At 29.3% G+C, this 16,169-nt stretch overlaps 1 protein-coding gene across 1 annotated transcript in view; it reads left to right on the forward strand.

Moving 5' to 3' along the window:
- Positions 1–2,996: 2,996 nt before the first annotated feature.
- Positions 2,997–16,169, forward strand: part of LOC130452845 (abhydrolase domain-containing protein 2) — a 39,806-nt gene continuing 26,633 nt past the window's right edge. Inside the window, exons 1-2 of the mRNA XM_056792322.1 lie at positions 2,997–3,290; positions 15,253–15,425. Of these exons, the coding sequence (XP_056648300.1) occupies positions 3,136–3,290; positions 15,253–15,425 (328 nt within the window). The 5' untranslated portion in view covers positions 2,997–3,135. The remainder of the gene's footprint in view (positions 3,291–15,252; positions 15,426–16,169) is intronic.

Genomic DNA, 16,169 nt, shown 5'->3' on the forward strand with positions numbered 1-16,169 from the left:
AAACGTTCTTCACAGAATGATCTTGACGATACAGAACTAAAAAAGTATTTTTTCCGCAGTCGAACAAATATAAGTCACCGGATTGTTTTTTTATTTGATATTGACAGACTCTGAAATCGAGAAATCCCAATTTTTAATTTCATTTAGTTTCGAATTCTAATTTCTAATCATTAATTAAACATGAAGGTAAATAACAACATTCCTCATTTATATAGATTTTACTTTAAACTAGTTACTCTTAGAGATGCTCAGAGATCCGTGCATTTAGTGGCAGATGCAGAAGACAGCGTTAATGGCAAATAATAAAAAATTCTTAAGAAACGACAAAAGTACAGTTTCAGATACATAGACACTATTGTAAATTAAAGAAATGACGGGTCACCGCAAAAAATCTAGGAATGCATTTATTATAAGAGACAACAAATTGAGTTTTGGTAGACTGTTATCACCTATGACGTGAAAGCAATGCGTCTAACGAGAAATATTAGCGCTAAAGAAAATAGATGAGAATTAATATAAAAGATTAAAGAATAAGGAACTCAGGATATAAAGGAAGGACAAAACATACAAGTTAATAGAATCCCCGAACATAAAATAGTATGAACTGTTAGGGAGTCGGCAGCGGAAATCTATAATAAAAAAAAGGAAAAAAATGGTATGTGGACTAAAAGGATTAGCAAGAATTAGATACAAAGTCCAAGTGAAATAAGGCATAAAAGAAATGGAAGCTAAAAGCCACAAAAATATTTAGAAATATGAAGAAAGAGGACCATAAGAAGTTATGTGGAGTGATTCACCCCAATAAAAGAATTGAAGAGCTCCAAGACACAACATTCACATCAGAATACTTTTGGCCTTATGTGTATCTATTCATATTTAGTGGATTAGTGGATAGAGGTAGGATTCTAAAATCGAGAAATTCGCCGTTGACTTTTAGTCAATTATGCTTCTATAATGGCGTCAGAAAATAAGTAATGAGAGCTTTGTAAAATAAACTAAATAATAAACAATAATCACTCATATAATGTGATTTATATTTAAGCAGTTTTTCGAAAACATAATTTATTGGAAAACGGGATATTTATAAAAATTTAGCTGGTTTGTTGCTTTTTGGTACATTTTTAAAAACTTTATTGTTTATAGGCCAATTTAATCATTTTATGAAATTAATATTAAATGCTTCAATTTAATTCAACTTAATTTATGCATAGAAAATGTTTGTTTTTATATAATTCTCAAGTTAATTGCGTTAAAAATATTTTGTTTTTTCTTTTTACATATTTCTGCAAGAATTACAGCAATAACTTAAAAACTTCTTTATATGAGAAATTTTCACATTTTCCTATGATATATGTAGTTAATCGTAGAAGATCATCCGAGAGCTGAAATTTGCAATTAGTAACAGAAAACAAAAAAAATGTAGGAATAATCAAAATAAAACGACACAAAGTATAGGCCTATTTAACTAGATACAAGAACTGCAATCATTTGTTTTTGTATTATAATATACATACATTGTTAATTTGCTAATTTAATAGCAATCACTTGAAACTTATAATCTCATAAACTGGTGACTATAATGAATTAGATCAGGAAAAAATAGAATGCATGCAATATAAACATTTTTTTCAAGTGAGACAATCTATTATCTCCAAGAGGTAAAAAAAGTTCTTTTGCTGTTATCCTGATTCTGATTTTAGAGTACTTGAAATGAGAAAAATGAAAATGCTGCTAAAAAGTATAGTTTTATACAAACGGTTTTAAAAGCGGTCTAATATCTAATTAAAAAATTAAAGGTCCACTTGAGAAACAAAATGCTAAAATGTATTAAACAATGGTGAAGTTGATAGGATCTTTATTATGAGTTGTAGTGTTTGCAAATTAAGGGTACTCCTCATATGTTGCACTGTTCTTCAAATAGTATACTACATAGAAGTTTTCCATATATTTTTATCAAAGAAATGAAACATTGATAGTGCAAATTTAAAGCAGATTCACAATGGTCGTGTCCTTCAACTAACATTAATGATCTACTTCTATTACCTCTAATATTCACACTTATTTACTCTATTATTATAACTGTGTTTTCCTCAATTTCTGTTTTCGAAATAACGAAAATAGGTTTTATTAATGAATCGCTCTGTATGTCTAGCAGTAACAATTTTATTCAAGTAATGTATAATTAAAATGTACTAAAAAAGTTATTCTAGAATTAAAAAACTGCCAGATGTATGTGGTACGTAAATTAATCAGTAATATGTAGTAATATGTGTTTAACCTACATTATGTTAATAAATTTTCTTATCTAAACTAAAAATGGACAATAAAAGCAGGTGAATCGATCAGAAACAAAGTGTATTCTTTTTTTAAAATGTGAAATATGGACATTGGCGATGAGTTGAGAAAGGTAAGTCAATTCATAAGTACATATTTTTAGTTACATTAGCTGCTACTCCTGTTCTTCCCAACCAAAGGAAATAGGCAAAACATCGATTAGGAGTAAAGTCAACATGTGGGAATTTTCCAATTCCCTTTTTTAAAAATGATTATTCAAGTTTTCAAATATCGATTTCAACTCGTGCATTCCTATTCTTTTTTATGAATTAATCGATTTAGACTTCTTGAAAAGAATAAAATGATTTTTGATTTTTCTAAAACAGAATTGTCAATTCCTTAAAAGAATAGAAAACCACTTTAGAACCATAAAAGTATTGAAAACGCGATTTTTTTGTCTATAAAAGCATCCTACAGAATTTACACAAGATTGATTTGACGTTAGTTCTTTGGATATTTTGCAACTTAGTCGGCCAAAGTAGCAGTTCCTTGGCTATATAGTCTAAGTTTTTATAGCCTCTTTTATTGAGAGAAGAAGAAATATTAGATGAGACATAGCTGTAAGATAAGTTGCCTACATATTTTAATTGAAGTTATATCAATTGTAATCGAAATACTGTCAAGTGTCAATGCAATCATACCTATGGTTGACTCAAAACATTAATCTTTAATTTTATGTTCTGTGAATACAAATTGTTTGTAGAGTTGATTGTTGTATTATGGTTATATTCATTACTTAATAAATGATTTAATGTCAGTTAGTGTTGTGATTTGATATTAATCGGTCGTGTTGTGACAACTATGTCGACGGTATTACTAGCTGCCGTAGCTGTCATCATATGCATTCTTTTCCGAATTTTAAATGTAAACAGTGAACCACAAAAGCCTTCGATATGGTGCTGTGATAATAAGTTTTTGAACAACATTCAGAAAATAGCACCAATTCTTAATGAACAGTGAGTACTTGTTAAATTTTAGCTTAATAACTTTAAGGAAGAAACATACGATTACAGGTATATTGATTATTAGGGAGTTTTTCAGCTTCCATTTGCTTACAGAAATGGCTATTTATAGGAATACAGTCATAATTATTGTTTTACACATATATCTTTATTGTTAATCATTTTTATTGAAACCCAAATTTGGATCGAAATAAATATTTACTAGAAATAAGTTTACAATTAATTAAGATCAGAAATCTCGATAATCTATAAAATTTCTTATCATCAATATAAATATGTATACATATATATATATATATATATATATATATATATATATATATATATATATATATATATATATATATATATATACAAAAAATGAAATGTCACAATTTGAGTTTGTATGAATTACCTTTCAGAAATTCAGTTATTGTGTTGATTTCCAGTGAGCTAATAATTTTTTTATTTTAAAATAACAAGATCATTTGGTGCTTTTTCTTGTAGAGAAATTTCCAAGGAAATTCATTTCCAAATATACTAGCATTCACTTTCAGTTGGTCAAGCAAAACCATGGCCCTATTATGTTCTTACACCTGCATGATAGAAAAAAGACCACACTTATTCAACATGCATCATAATTATACCTACAGCTTGATCCTTTTACATGAACTTATCCCATCTAAACCAACCAATAGATGGAAGATAAACTACAACCACAACTAAATAGGGTATAAACACATGCACCACCCAGTCATGTTGTCTTCTTCTAGATCACAGAGTACATAAGATGCAACACAAGGAGTAGGCAGATTGGAGCTTCTTTGTTACAAATTCATGAAAATGGCTTCAATAATTAATCTAAAATATTGGGATCTACACTTATGAGTATGGAATTGGTCAATTTCATTTTCAGGATAGTGAATGGATATTATGAATTAACACAAGATTTACGGAGCTAGCCAATTTGACTCAATAAAAATTTGTCATTATATATATATATATATATATATATATATATATATATATATATATATATATATATATTATTAGTTTTTTTTTATTTGATAGTTAAAGAAAGATAAATTTTGACGTTTAGACTTTTCTTTAAGTCTTTATAAAAATATCTTGATACCTATTTTCACAGTTGTTAACCAACTTGACCCATAGAATGGTTTAACAATTAATCTCATAATATGAAATTTATTGGTGTTATCAAGCCTAGGCAAGTCAAGTTGCACATGAATTGTTTCTCTTCTCATTTGGCATTCCTCACATACAACATATGCATGTAGGTGGTCAAATGTTTTCACTATTCTGGTATATTATTACCCACTTCTGTGATTATTTTGATTTATACATCGTGTGTGAGCAGTGCAATGAAGTAATATATAATTTTAAAAAATTGATTTTTTGCCAGAAAAATTTTAATTTAATTTATTTGTAAACAGTATTACTATAGGGTTTCTATTATAGGAAAAAAATAAGAAAATTGTCTTTTGTTGAAAAAATTTATCAAAATAAAGACCAATCAGATAATAATCAGATGCAATTGATATAGACCAATGTGATAACGAAATTGAATTAGAGGAGGAAGTCAATAAAATTGAATCTTCAACCAGGGAAGATGAAGTTCCTAACAAAAAAAGGCTAGGGTTATTTCTGATTCTGAAACCAAAAGTGGAAATGAAGTTTTTCATTATACAGCTTCTAGTAACAAAAGAGCTAGAGTTATTCTGGTTCTGAAATCGAAAATGATTTAGACTCTATTGATACATCTCCTGATGAAGAAATTTTAGCTGAAAAAGCTGCTGAGACTTTATGGGAAACATTGAACTAAGACAGAAACTTAGGTAGATTATTTGATTTATAATACCATATTTAAAGATGTTTCTGATCCAACCACCCAAGCTTATTTTCATAATTGATGAAGTTAAGATTGCATGTATAAAATCATGTACTGAACTGAAAGCTCCTCAAGTTTTGAATGATAAGGAATGACCAGTTACAAAAGTACAATTGTGGGGAAGGTTTATATGTAAAAAATGTTTTCCATGAATTTTTTGATAATAAACATTTCATTTAAATTGATTTAGAACCATTTTCTTTGCAAAAAACTTCAATTTTCTGGTATGACTCACTTCAGTAAAAATAGGTATATAATCTATAAATCTAGTGTTAATATAAGTCAAAATTGTAATAGCCATGACATGATTTTAATTGGATATTACTAATTGAGGTCAAAAGATTGCTCTTGAATTTATATAACTGTTTAGATTCATAATTAAACACAGTATAAATAGAATTAATCATTAAAACGAATAATTATGATCAAAATTAATAATTCATCCTAATTTTAATAATTGCAATGTATGATAAGGTTGAATGACCCACTAATGCCTTTATTTCCTCATTTATACATGCCATAAAACTATTGTGAAATATGGTCATTGAAATTAGTTGTAGCATTGTTATATTAGGTCATATATCAGGAGAAACATAGGTATTGGGTCACTGTTCAAAGTTTAATTTTATACATAATTTGAAAGTGCCTCTCCCATGACAACTCAAAATAGAGAAAATGTTTTATTCGAATCTTAGTTACATTATATTCTTTTATAAAAAATATTATATCGATGTTTTTTTATATTTACATAATAATAGAACAAAATCATAGATACTTATGATGATCCTATTAAATTTATATTAACCCACTTAGCATGGTCTTATCATTTTAATTAATGATTCCGCAAAGGAAACAATTCTAAATCACTGAATATCACAGTTACAAAAGTAAAGACGCAGAATATTACTACACTATTAATTATAATTATCAATAAACACTATCTACACTACATGTGGTCTGTTCTGTTTTGAATAAAATGCAAATTAAAAGTTTTTAGAAACATTGAATAAACATGGCAATTTTTCATGATTAGAATATAAATTTGGATGTATGTTTCTCTATTAATATGCAAGAGTAAAAGTTTTTGTGTTATTTCACAATACTTGGTGAAGTATTATGATATCAGCAAATTTCATTGTTTATGCTGAATAATATATTATGGTTTTCTGAATTTAGGTTATGTTTTAATAAAATACGCTAGAAAAAGTTATAAGCAAAAATACCATCGAATTTTAGTGCTTTCAAATGTGTTTGCAATCTGCTTTTCGAGTTTTCACGGGATTTGATCAGAAATCTAGGGGCGTTGAGGGGTCGATGCACTTGCACTTGCACCACTACTTTTTTTAATTTTATTTTTATATACTTACTTCTCCGGACTATATGGAATATCTCAGATATGATAATTTTTATATATTTTGATTTTTTTCACAATAACCTGTGATGGGAATTAATAAGGAATTTCATTTATACATAGTAGGGTTGTAGGACCATAATTTAGAAGACACAAATATAGTGAATGTTGAAACAAAATGTTTTTGAATGTTTGCTGATCAATCAACTTTTTTTCTTAATTCAATTGCTAATTCGTTTGATAGTAGATAATGTTCAAATGGTAAAGTTGTGGTGTGCTTTAAATGCATGAATCCTCCACTCTACCTTAAAATAAGCTTAATGTAAAGGCTTTTCTTTGAAGAAAACTTCAAATTTATTTAGAAATTTATAATACCTATATCAAAAGCAAACAAATATATTCAATTGATAATGTATTATAAAGCCTTATCCTTGGCTCATTGTACTGAAAGGAAGGAGAAACTTTTGAGTATCTGTTATAAAAGCCTCCTCTTATTAATTATGGGATTTAAATAATTAAATTAAATGTGTTTATTTAATCAAAGCCACTTCAATGTAAATGTTTTTGTGATACGATATACATTTAGGTTAAAATATTGGTGTAAAAAATGTTTGCAGGGAAATTTGAAATTTTTTCAAAAGAATTTAAAACAACAAAATATACAGCTGCCATAACAAAGTTCCATAAATATCTTACAATAATGTGAATATTACCACAAGCATCCTCTTCTTATGACTAAAAAAGGAACATTCTCTTAGGAAGTCGCACGCTCGTGTAAATAAAACTTACGCAATTACTGAACTTTCTAAGAATATGTATAGAATTTACTTCAATACCACTTTTGATAAACTATAAAACCGAATGTGATTAGTTACGCTACTTAAAAAATATTTTATTGTGAAATTACTTTTTCGAAAGTTTCTATTCTTTAAATAAAAATACAAGTATCTATTACAGAGCAATGAATATATATTAAAAAAATTCTACAAATCAAGTAGCTTATTAACCTTGCTAACCATAAGGATAATTTTCACGTTTTTTTTTTAATTTACAAATTACAGTTAAAAAATTTATACATATGCATTTTTCCTAAAGCACTAGGAACAGTTTTTGACCAGATGTCCGTATCAACTTAAGCTTTTCTAGGTTTTCAGAAAGAGGGAATAAAAATAGTATTTGATGTTATAGACTGATGGACTTATTGCGCTATAATAGTGTTTAGAAAAAAAAAAGATACTTTACATTAATTCTCTAGCATACATTGTAACAAACAAATGGGTTTAAATGGTAAGGATTTACCCGAGTCGGCTGTACTGAAAGGGTTAATAGTTATGGAAAGTTTTGTGTGAATACTTACCTGATAACTTAATATTACTAAACAGCGTCAAAGGTCATTTAAATTTACACAGCTAAAAATTTCAAAAATATGTCCCAAGACTATTGCTATTTCAATGAATTGTACCTCGAATGGATCAATGCCTTCAATGTTAATGTACAAGCGCTCCGCTCAGGTGTAAAATTTAATGTATATATTTTTTCTAAACTAGAAATAGTAAAGTTGCACGATTTTTCTTTAAAACTACGTATATTTTTAATAATCTCTATTTGGTCACTTTATTAATTAAATAAAACTTCGTCAAGAACCGGTTACTGTTAAAGATAAATTACATACAGGATTTTTTTTAATTCAAGTGACAACATCCACGAGGTGGTTGCCCGTGAATTAAACAAAATTCACTCATATCAAGTCGGAGATATTAACCTTAAAGTAAGGTCAGTAAAATTGGGTTTTTATTTTTTCTCATAGAAACTTGAAATTTTGTAAATACCCTGCAATCGCAAAGGCATAACTACCTTTTTTTCAATATTCCCGTTATATTATAATAGGGTATTTTTTAGTCTAACAATAACAATATGATATGGAAAGATAGAGACACTATTTTATAGATATTTCAGAAGAAAAAAATATAAAAGAAGCTGAAAACAAAGATACTAAAGGACAAGCAAGGATAGCAGAAACTCAAACAACAAAAGATAAAATAAATACAAAGGAAATACAACAAACAATACTGGAACTAAAACTAGAAAAGGCATTAGGAATAGACCAAATATCGAAAGGCATGGTAAACGTGACAGAAATAAAAATAACTCCAAATCAAAATTAACAAAATATATAACATAATAGAAGCACCAGAAAATTGGAAATACACTACAAGGAAGGGTACACAAGGGTACCCAACAATTACTGAGGAATCACATTAATAAGTCCTGCCACCAAGATATACGAGAATAATAGAAAACTGAAAGAGGAACTAGAAAAATCAGAGTAACAGCAAATTTCGTAATTAAACAAATAGCTGAATAGGCAATCGACACTGCCAATAAATGTGACGTATAGAAAATTCATGATTACAAAGGAAGAGGAGAAAAACTAATAGACGTATTAAGATCTTTATATAAACAGTCAAAAAATTATGTCAAACTTAGGCAAGAGGCATTAAATATGTTAGAAACCAAAAATAAAGCCAGGATGTATGCTGAGTTCATTATTATTTACCATAGTGTTGGATTAAGGAATAAAACGAACAAAAAGACAAATAAAACAGTATAAAGTCGAAAATGTTATTGTTGTTGTTATTGTTGCTATTGAAAGATCGGAAATACTATATGCACATTACAATAATAATGGCAAAAGATGATAAAACTTTGAACCCAAACTTAAACAGTTTAGAGATAATGAATATGGAAATAAACGAATAAAAAACTATGATAATAACCCGGAAACAAATAAGATAAAACTAGAGAAATTAAGAATTGGAAGACTGCACTTAATCAACGCAATCAGGACATCGTTTCTAACCAGAAAGGAAATACCAAAATAAATAAAAATTTAGGTATATAAAAAAATAGTCATATCCATATCGATCAGAAACATGGACTCTTGTACATAAACAAACAAGCAGAATACAGAAAATTTGAATTTGAAAAAAATTGGGAAAGGACAACTTGGATATGGCCACATCATGAGAATGGGAGAAGGACGATTAATACAGAAGATATAATAAGCATAAAAAAACAAAAAAGAAAGACCAAAGAGGAGGTAGACAAACAAGAAAGAAAGATCGAGGAGGAGTTGGACAGAAGAAATAAAGATGAGGAATAAGAATACGGGAAAATAAACAAAGAAACAAGAAAGGAAAGAGCTGTGGAAAAAGGAGCCAACGTAAAGACTCATCTCCAATAAGCCTTTCACACTTGAAAAGGTAGAAATGTATCAGGATTAATTAAGCCCTATGGCTTATATCTTCGAATAGTATGAGCTGAGGAAATTTCGTTATTGCAAAGACCCATCATAACTTGTTACGGGAAATCAGAATTAATTTTTTTCGCATGAATTTGAAAACAACTTGTATATCGAAATAAATTTCAATTGCAGTGCATCTGTTATAAAGTTTTACGTAGTTATTTGCTGTAGTATATGAAAGATAAGATTAGCAATATACATAAGCCCCAGTGAGTCATTAATGAATTACATCATTTCAAGGTACAGCGATACAAATTCATGTATACATAAAATATTTCGTTGAAACTTTTATTGTATACCGGTATTCTATGTAAATAAGCTCTTCAAATAAAACTGGTCTTTCTAAAAATAATAATAGTCGTTCTTGAACATATATGTTACGTATATTTTTTCAAAAGAGTTGTACCTATGTTTATAATCTGAAATTGCCTACATAATTCACGCAAGCTATACATGATGCTTCGTTATTTTAGAGGTTATAAAGTGAATAGAGTCATTTATAATCTTCAGATTCTTTTTACTAAGCTCGACGTTCGTATTACAGTTGATCTGCAATTTTTCTGTAACCGGTGAGTTTGAGCATTGTACCGAACCTCCTTTCACTTATACTGCGCTCTGTATATACATTTTTGTGAATATGAGCAGAAGTTTTATATAGAAATAAAGCTTTATATGTTCATATATTTTTAGTATCGCTTTCTTTCAAATTCTTTATCCGATGCCAAGGAATTTTTACACATAGTTCCTATTTTTAACTTTTGATTTTTAAATAATCAATTTTTAATTGCAGATGCTTCTCGTTAGAACAACCACAAAGTCATATTTATTGAATAATACTTGACCATAACTTTCAACTCTACACAGTTAGTACAGCAAGTTTCCAATTTTTTCAAACCATATAATAATAATCTTCCGAAAGTTCCGCAAAATATGCGTTTGTCTCTGCCATAACCTCCTCATTTGTCTGAAATTACTACCTAACCAAACCATTTTTTCAAGTCTGGGAACAGAAAGTAAACGGAATGAGTCAAATCAGGTGATTGGAACGGATGAAGTGATAAATCGTTAAGCAGCTCTGCAAAATATAGGTGGAATAGGCAGGAGCTTTATAGTGATAGAACAAAACTCTTACGTGTATCTTGAATAAATGCGGTCGTTTTTTTATCTTGAAACCATGGTCAGGGCTACCAAAAAATTGTATAGATGTTCAAGTTCAAGTAAAGCGTCTCCGTATATGCTATACGCGACTGACCCCTAGCTTATTGGATGCTAAATCTGAACCTATATGTGACAACTGCAATTGCAAATTAACCATAAAATACATAATTACAGAGTGTTTGAAATTTTGGGACTCAGGTGAATGGAATGAATGGGGCATTAAATCGTAAAGCAGCTCTGAAAAATAGAGGTTGAATTTGTAGGAGCTTTATGGTGATAGAATAAAACTCTTGTTCTTCAATAAATGCAGTCGTTTTTCGTCTTGAAACCACTAACCTAACCAGTGTTACCAAAACCAACTGCAATTGCAAATTGACTATAAAACACATAATCGCAGAGTGTTTGAAATTTTTTAAGACCTAAATACAATATAACCAAAAATGACCTCAGACAGATTTTAGTCATAAACTTAATTTAGCAGAATCCTGTAAATAAAATACAAAAATTCGACTTGTAAGGTTAAAAAAATTGAATCGATATATATATATATATATATATATATATATATATATATATATATATATATATATATATATATATATATATAACCAATATATGGTTAAGGCAAGCAGTTTTTTTCATGGATCTGTCTTACCTTACTGCTTTTCAGTATCTTATTCCTGTTGTGCAATAAAGCAGAGTCAACGAATTTTATTTTATTATAGTTTTGATTCGTTGATTTCAAGAAGTCCCCGGATATTAATACAAACAATATTTCCCATTTCTTTTAACAAATTCCAAGTAATCCTGACTTCTTTTTCTAGACAAGGTTACTTTCGTAACTGGTGTTAACAAATTCCACTGTTGTAAGCGAGATCCAAAAAGTTCTGCTGTCGATATTCGTGAATCTCTAATGAGATAATTTAGTCTTCTGATCATTTCTATTGGATATGGAAGATGTTTCGGATGGAAAATTGGCTCAGTTACAGTAACATCGGCATACACAACACTTATTTTTTGAATTCTATCCCACTGTCTTCATACAAAAAAGTAACTGGCATTTTCACGATTGCTAGATTTTCTCCAACCAAATAGAAAGTATACGTTATGTTCGGCTGACCATTTTAGCGAAATAATTTTACAGTATTTACGAAACACATGGTGGTATCCACGTTTTATCTTGGTTCGTAGTAGAAGATTAAAAATAATAATTATATGTACTTTTCCAAAAAATAGACTTTCTATTCGACATTTTAATTAAATTTTAATCGAGATATTGGGCGTTGAGCGAGATTTAACGAATTATTAAGTTTAGTATCATCATTAATTATTATACCGATCAATCTCTTGGATTATTCCTGGCGCTTTGTGCATCTATAAATCCCTCTATCCGGTTGGATTACACCCTGTTCTTTTTGTTATAGTTTCTGTTGGTCTCTGCATTTCTCTTTCCAGTCTACTATTTCTAGGAATTTTTTCCTGTCAATTTTGTACTTTTATATACTCCACTCTATACTTCTACTCCCAGCTCTTCTATTCCTTTATTCTTCTTTTATCTCCTCTATCTCTTGTAATATTTGGTGATAATCTCTCGATTATCCTCAGATCTTCTTCCTTTTTATTTATGACTGTTGTTTCTCTGGTACAGTTTTCAGTTTCCTGGTTATTTATTGCCCTTATGAGTTCTTTTGTAATAGCCAATATGGTTACATGGTGTGCATATGCTACAGCTTGAATTTGATTCGTTGGAGAGATCGAGTAATAAATAGAAAAGTAATTTTAGGAAAATAATTGTAAGAAGATAATTCAAATAAATGTGGTTTCGAGAAACTCTAGCCACAGACTATTTTATACTACTTAAATGACAAAATACAAGATACCAACATTAAATAATAAAAATGAGTTAATCCTTTAAACTGTTGCGGATTTATTGTTACAAGCTTGTATTAACAAGGGTGAATGTAAAAATCTACAAGGAAAACTCCACATCAAATGCTCCTAACATATAAAACATTTAAGAATTGAACAAAGAACAATAAAGAGAATTCACTCGCTATCCATCCCTATATTTAGCAAACTGACGAAAGAAAAAAATGATGGTCTATAAAAACTAAAAAACACGCTTGTAGCAATAATCAAACTAGAAAGAAAAAAATATTTTTGGCATTTTAAAAACGTGGTGTGCTTACTACGATATTTTTGAACTAACTGTGAAATTAGTAAGGAATTGTATAACGAATAACATCGAGCCCAAAATTTCTTATCACAATTTTAAACGAGGTAGGTAAATAGGGAAATGGAGAATTGAAAGAATGGAACCCTTATTAGTGACTAATATTCGGTCACAGAAAAATAATACTTTAAACGACCGGTTTACGAGCCAGAAGCTTTACCAGTTAAACAATTCTAGAGACACGTACAACATTTATATTTTACCCAACTATATAAGAGATCCATCAGGAAAAACTATCCTCCATCTTACCGTAGAGAGCTATTTCGAACTTATTCCAAAAATAGGGAAGTGAAAAATGTTTAATAATCGAAAAAAAAATCAATCGGACAATCCCCAGGCTGGGAATCAGAATCAGATCTATTTTTTAGAAAACGTTAGTCTAAAAATGACAAGCGCTCCGCACTTTTATATCAGTGTTATTAATATTCTCAGAAGTAATTTTATTTATCCGCGACTGTTGTATAATGAACCCATTATACGTCTGCTTGCTCGACCTTAATAATACCCAGTTATTAATGAATCTGCTGTCAGATACTTTCTTGATTTAGCTATATTATATTGTTTTTTTTTACAAAAAATCGGTTTCTATAATTGTATCACTACTAAATATTTTTAATTTAGTTCTCCTAGACCAGATTCGAAAACGGGACTTTCATTTTGGAGGTTTGGAACATTAACAAGAGTAAAATTCACGAGGTGAGTGTGAATATGAATTCCATTCGTCGCGATCGTTGGCGAGTGACGTAAATCACCGCGTGAATAATTATTACCATTATACTTTACCCACGATTAGTAAATATTTTTGTTGTAGTTTTTTTGTTGAAAATTTTTGTACATTATTAGAAACTATTATTTTATTCCAACAAATATTTTATAAAATATATTAATGTTCATTTAAACCTAGATAGTTATCAAAAATTATGATAATCGTATAATATCTCAATAATAATAAACATAAAAATCTATGTATCATTTTGACAAATTTTGATATCTAATCTAACAATATGATGGTACTTATTTATAGTTATCAATAATCCCTGTTGCCAGTTCAAAATTCATATGCCATATTATATACATACTTTCCAGGCAATAAATTTGATTAGGCAACTTTAGCAGTTTCTCTAATTTCTGGTGGTGTTAAAAAAGTCACTTATTTTCTATATCAATTTCTAGTGGGTTTTATACATAATCCATCATAAACTATTGAAACACGGAGAAATATAAACGCACAATAATATTGACAGGTTTGAGTCAGATGTATACTGATTCGTTGTACAGAGATACGTCAAACAAATTCATGTCGCTCACAGCTCAATGTTAATGTCCATGCCTTCAAAATGGGGGTCTCAGTTTCGAATCTGATTTAGAAAAATTTACTTTTTAATTCTTTTTTAGTGTACAAAACTAATTAGGAAAATATATAGAAGTGTTTTACATGATTTTTAGTAACAAAACAATATAAAATGAAGAATGAATGAAGAAAGCATGTGACAGTAGTGATTAAGGATTCATTAATCACTGCGGTGATTAATGGGTATTATTAAAGTCGAGCAAGCTGCCGTATAATGGGTACATTATACAACAGTCGTGGATAAACTTATTTTTCACCTTTTTAACACTTTATTTGAATGTATACGAAGTAAAAAAATAAATATAAATCGACCAAAGTTGTTGAAAATACAATTTACACAGCCAAAAACAAAGAAAAAACCACCCATAATAAATGTTTCGCATGTAAGTTTATGCTAACCAACATTTGTTATGGAAACGGCTAACGTAAGAAATCTGTTTTGTGTTATGGTTGTTAGCCATTGAAAATTTAGTTTTAAACATACAGGTCAAACTCATAAAAGCGATTTATAATAAATATAAAACTTCGCAAATTGCAAAATGTATCAATTTGTTAAAAATGCGGTAAATACTATCATATAACGGTTATAATATGCGATATACTGATAAAAAATATTGAAAAATCCCGTCGTATTTATTGCGTTTTATATTTTATTTATTTTTTTTTTATTATAGATATATACCAACTAGACTTTGGGGATTCAGCGGTCACGTTCAAACTATTCTTCATAGCATCATAGGAAGAGTAAAATGTCCTTGGCCTATCGGAGAAAGAGTTTTTCTAACACTTCAAGATGGCACGACATTGACGTACGACATATACCAACCGATTGACACTCATTTTCAAGGTAAAAAATATTGTAACCGAACCTAACCTACACCCACTGTCAACTATCATAAACATATTTAGTCAAACGTTTGACAAAAATATTGATTATTTTCTCAGTTCACAGTAAACTAATCATTATAGTCGGAGCCGTTTTTTAGTAGTTTGAGTTTCAAAGAAAGCCGAAAAGACGTTCTTGGAGATATGTGCTCAGTTTGTCCTTCCACGTCAAAAACGGTATTGTAAAAATCGATGATTTGATCTGACGGTCGGTTGAGTATTTGGCCAATTGCAAAAATTTTAGGAATCGATAAAAAATCCGTACGCGAATTTCACATTACAAGTTTAAAATGCGAAAAGTGTGTGAACAAGAAGCACACAAAAATATTTGTAATGATGCTTTAAACACTATCACCTAATCTTATAGGGAAGAAGGAATATATGAGGAATATAGAGTCGAAGAAACTTGAATAATCTTTCATTGGGTTCCTGCTAACTATTGCTTAACAGTATTACATTTGCGTTCTTGCTGTACTTTGTGAAAAATGGGAGGACAAATCATGAGTTCTCTACCCAGACAATACATTGGCTCATTCGGCATTTTTTGTGAAGAAATTTCTAGCACCTTATCTCGAAACGTGAAATTTCGGTTTCCTAAGGTAAAATCTACATGTAAATCAACAACATTTGAGTCCTTCAAAGCTGTGAAAGAGAAAGCCGTTGTATCTGCCGGTGTGTACTATTATCAGTCTGTACCCCATTTCTG

Source organism: Diorhabda sublineata, chromosome 2 (assembly GCF_026230105.1).
Source record: "Diorhabda sublineata isolate icDioSubl1.1 chromosome 2, icDioSubl1.1, whole genome shotgun sequence".
Lineage (NCBI taxonomy): Eukaryota > Metazoa > Arthropoda > Insecta > Coleoptera > Chrysomelidae > Diorhabda > Diorhabda sublineata.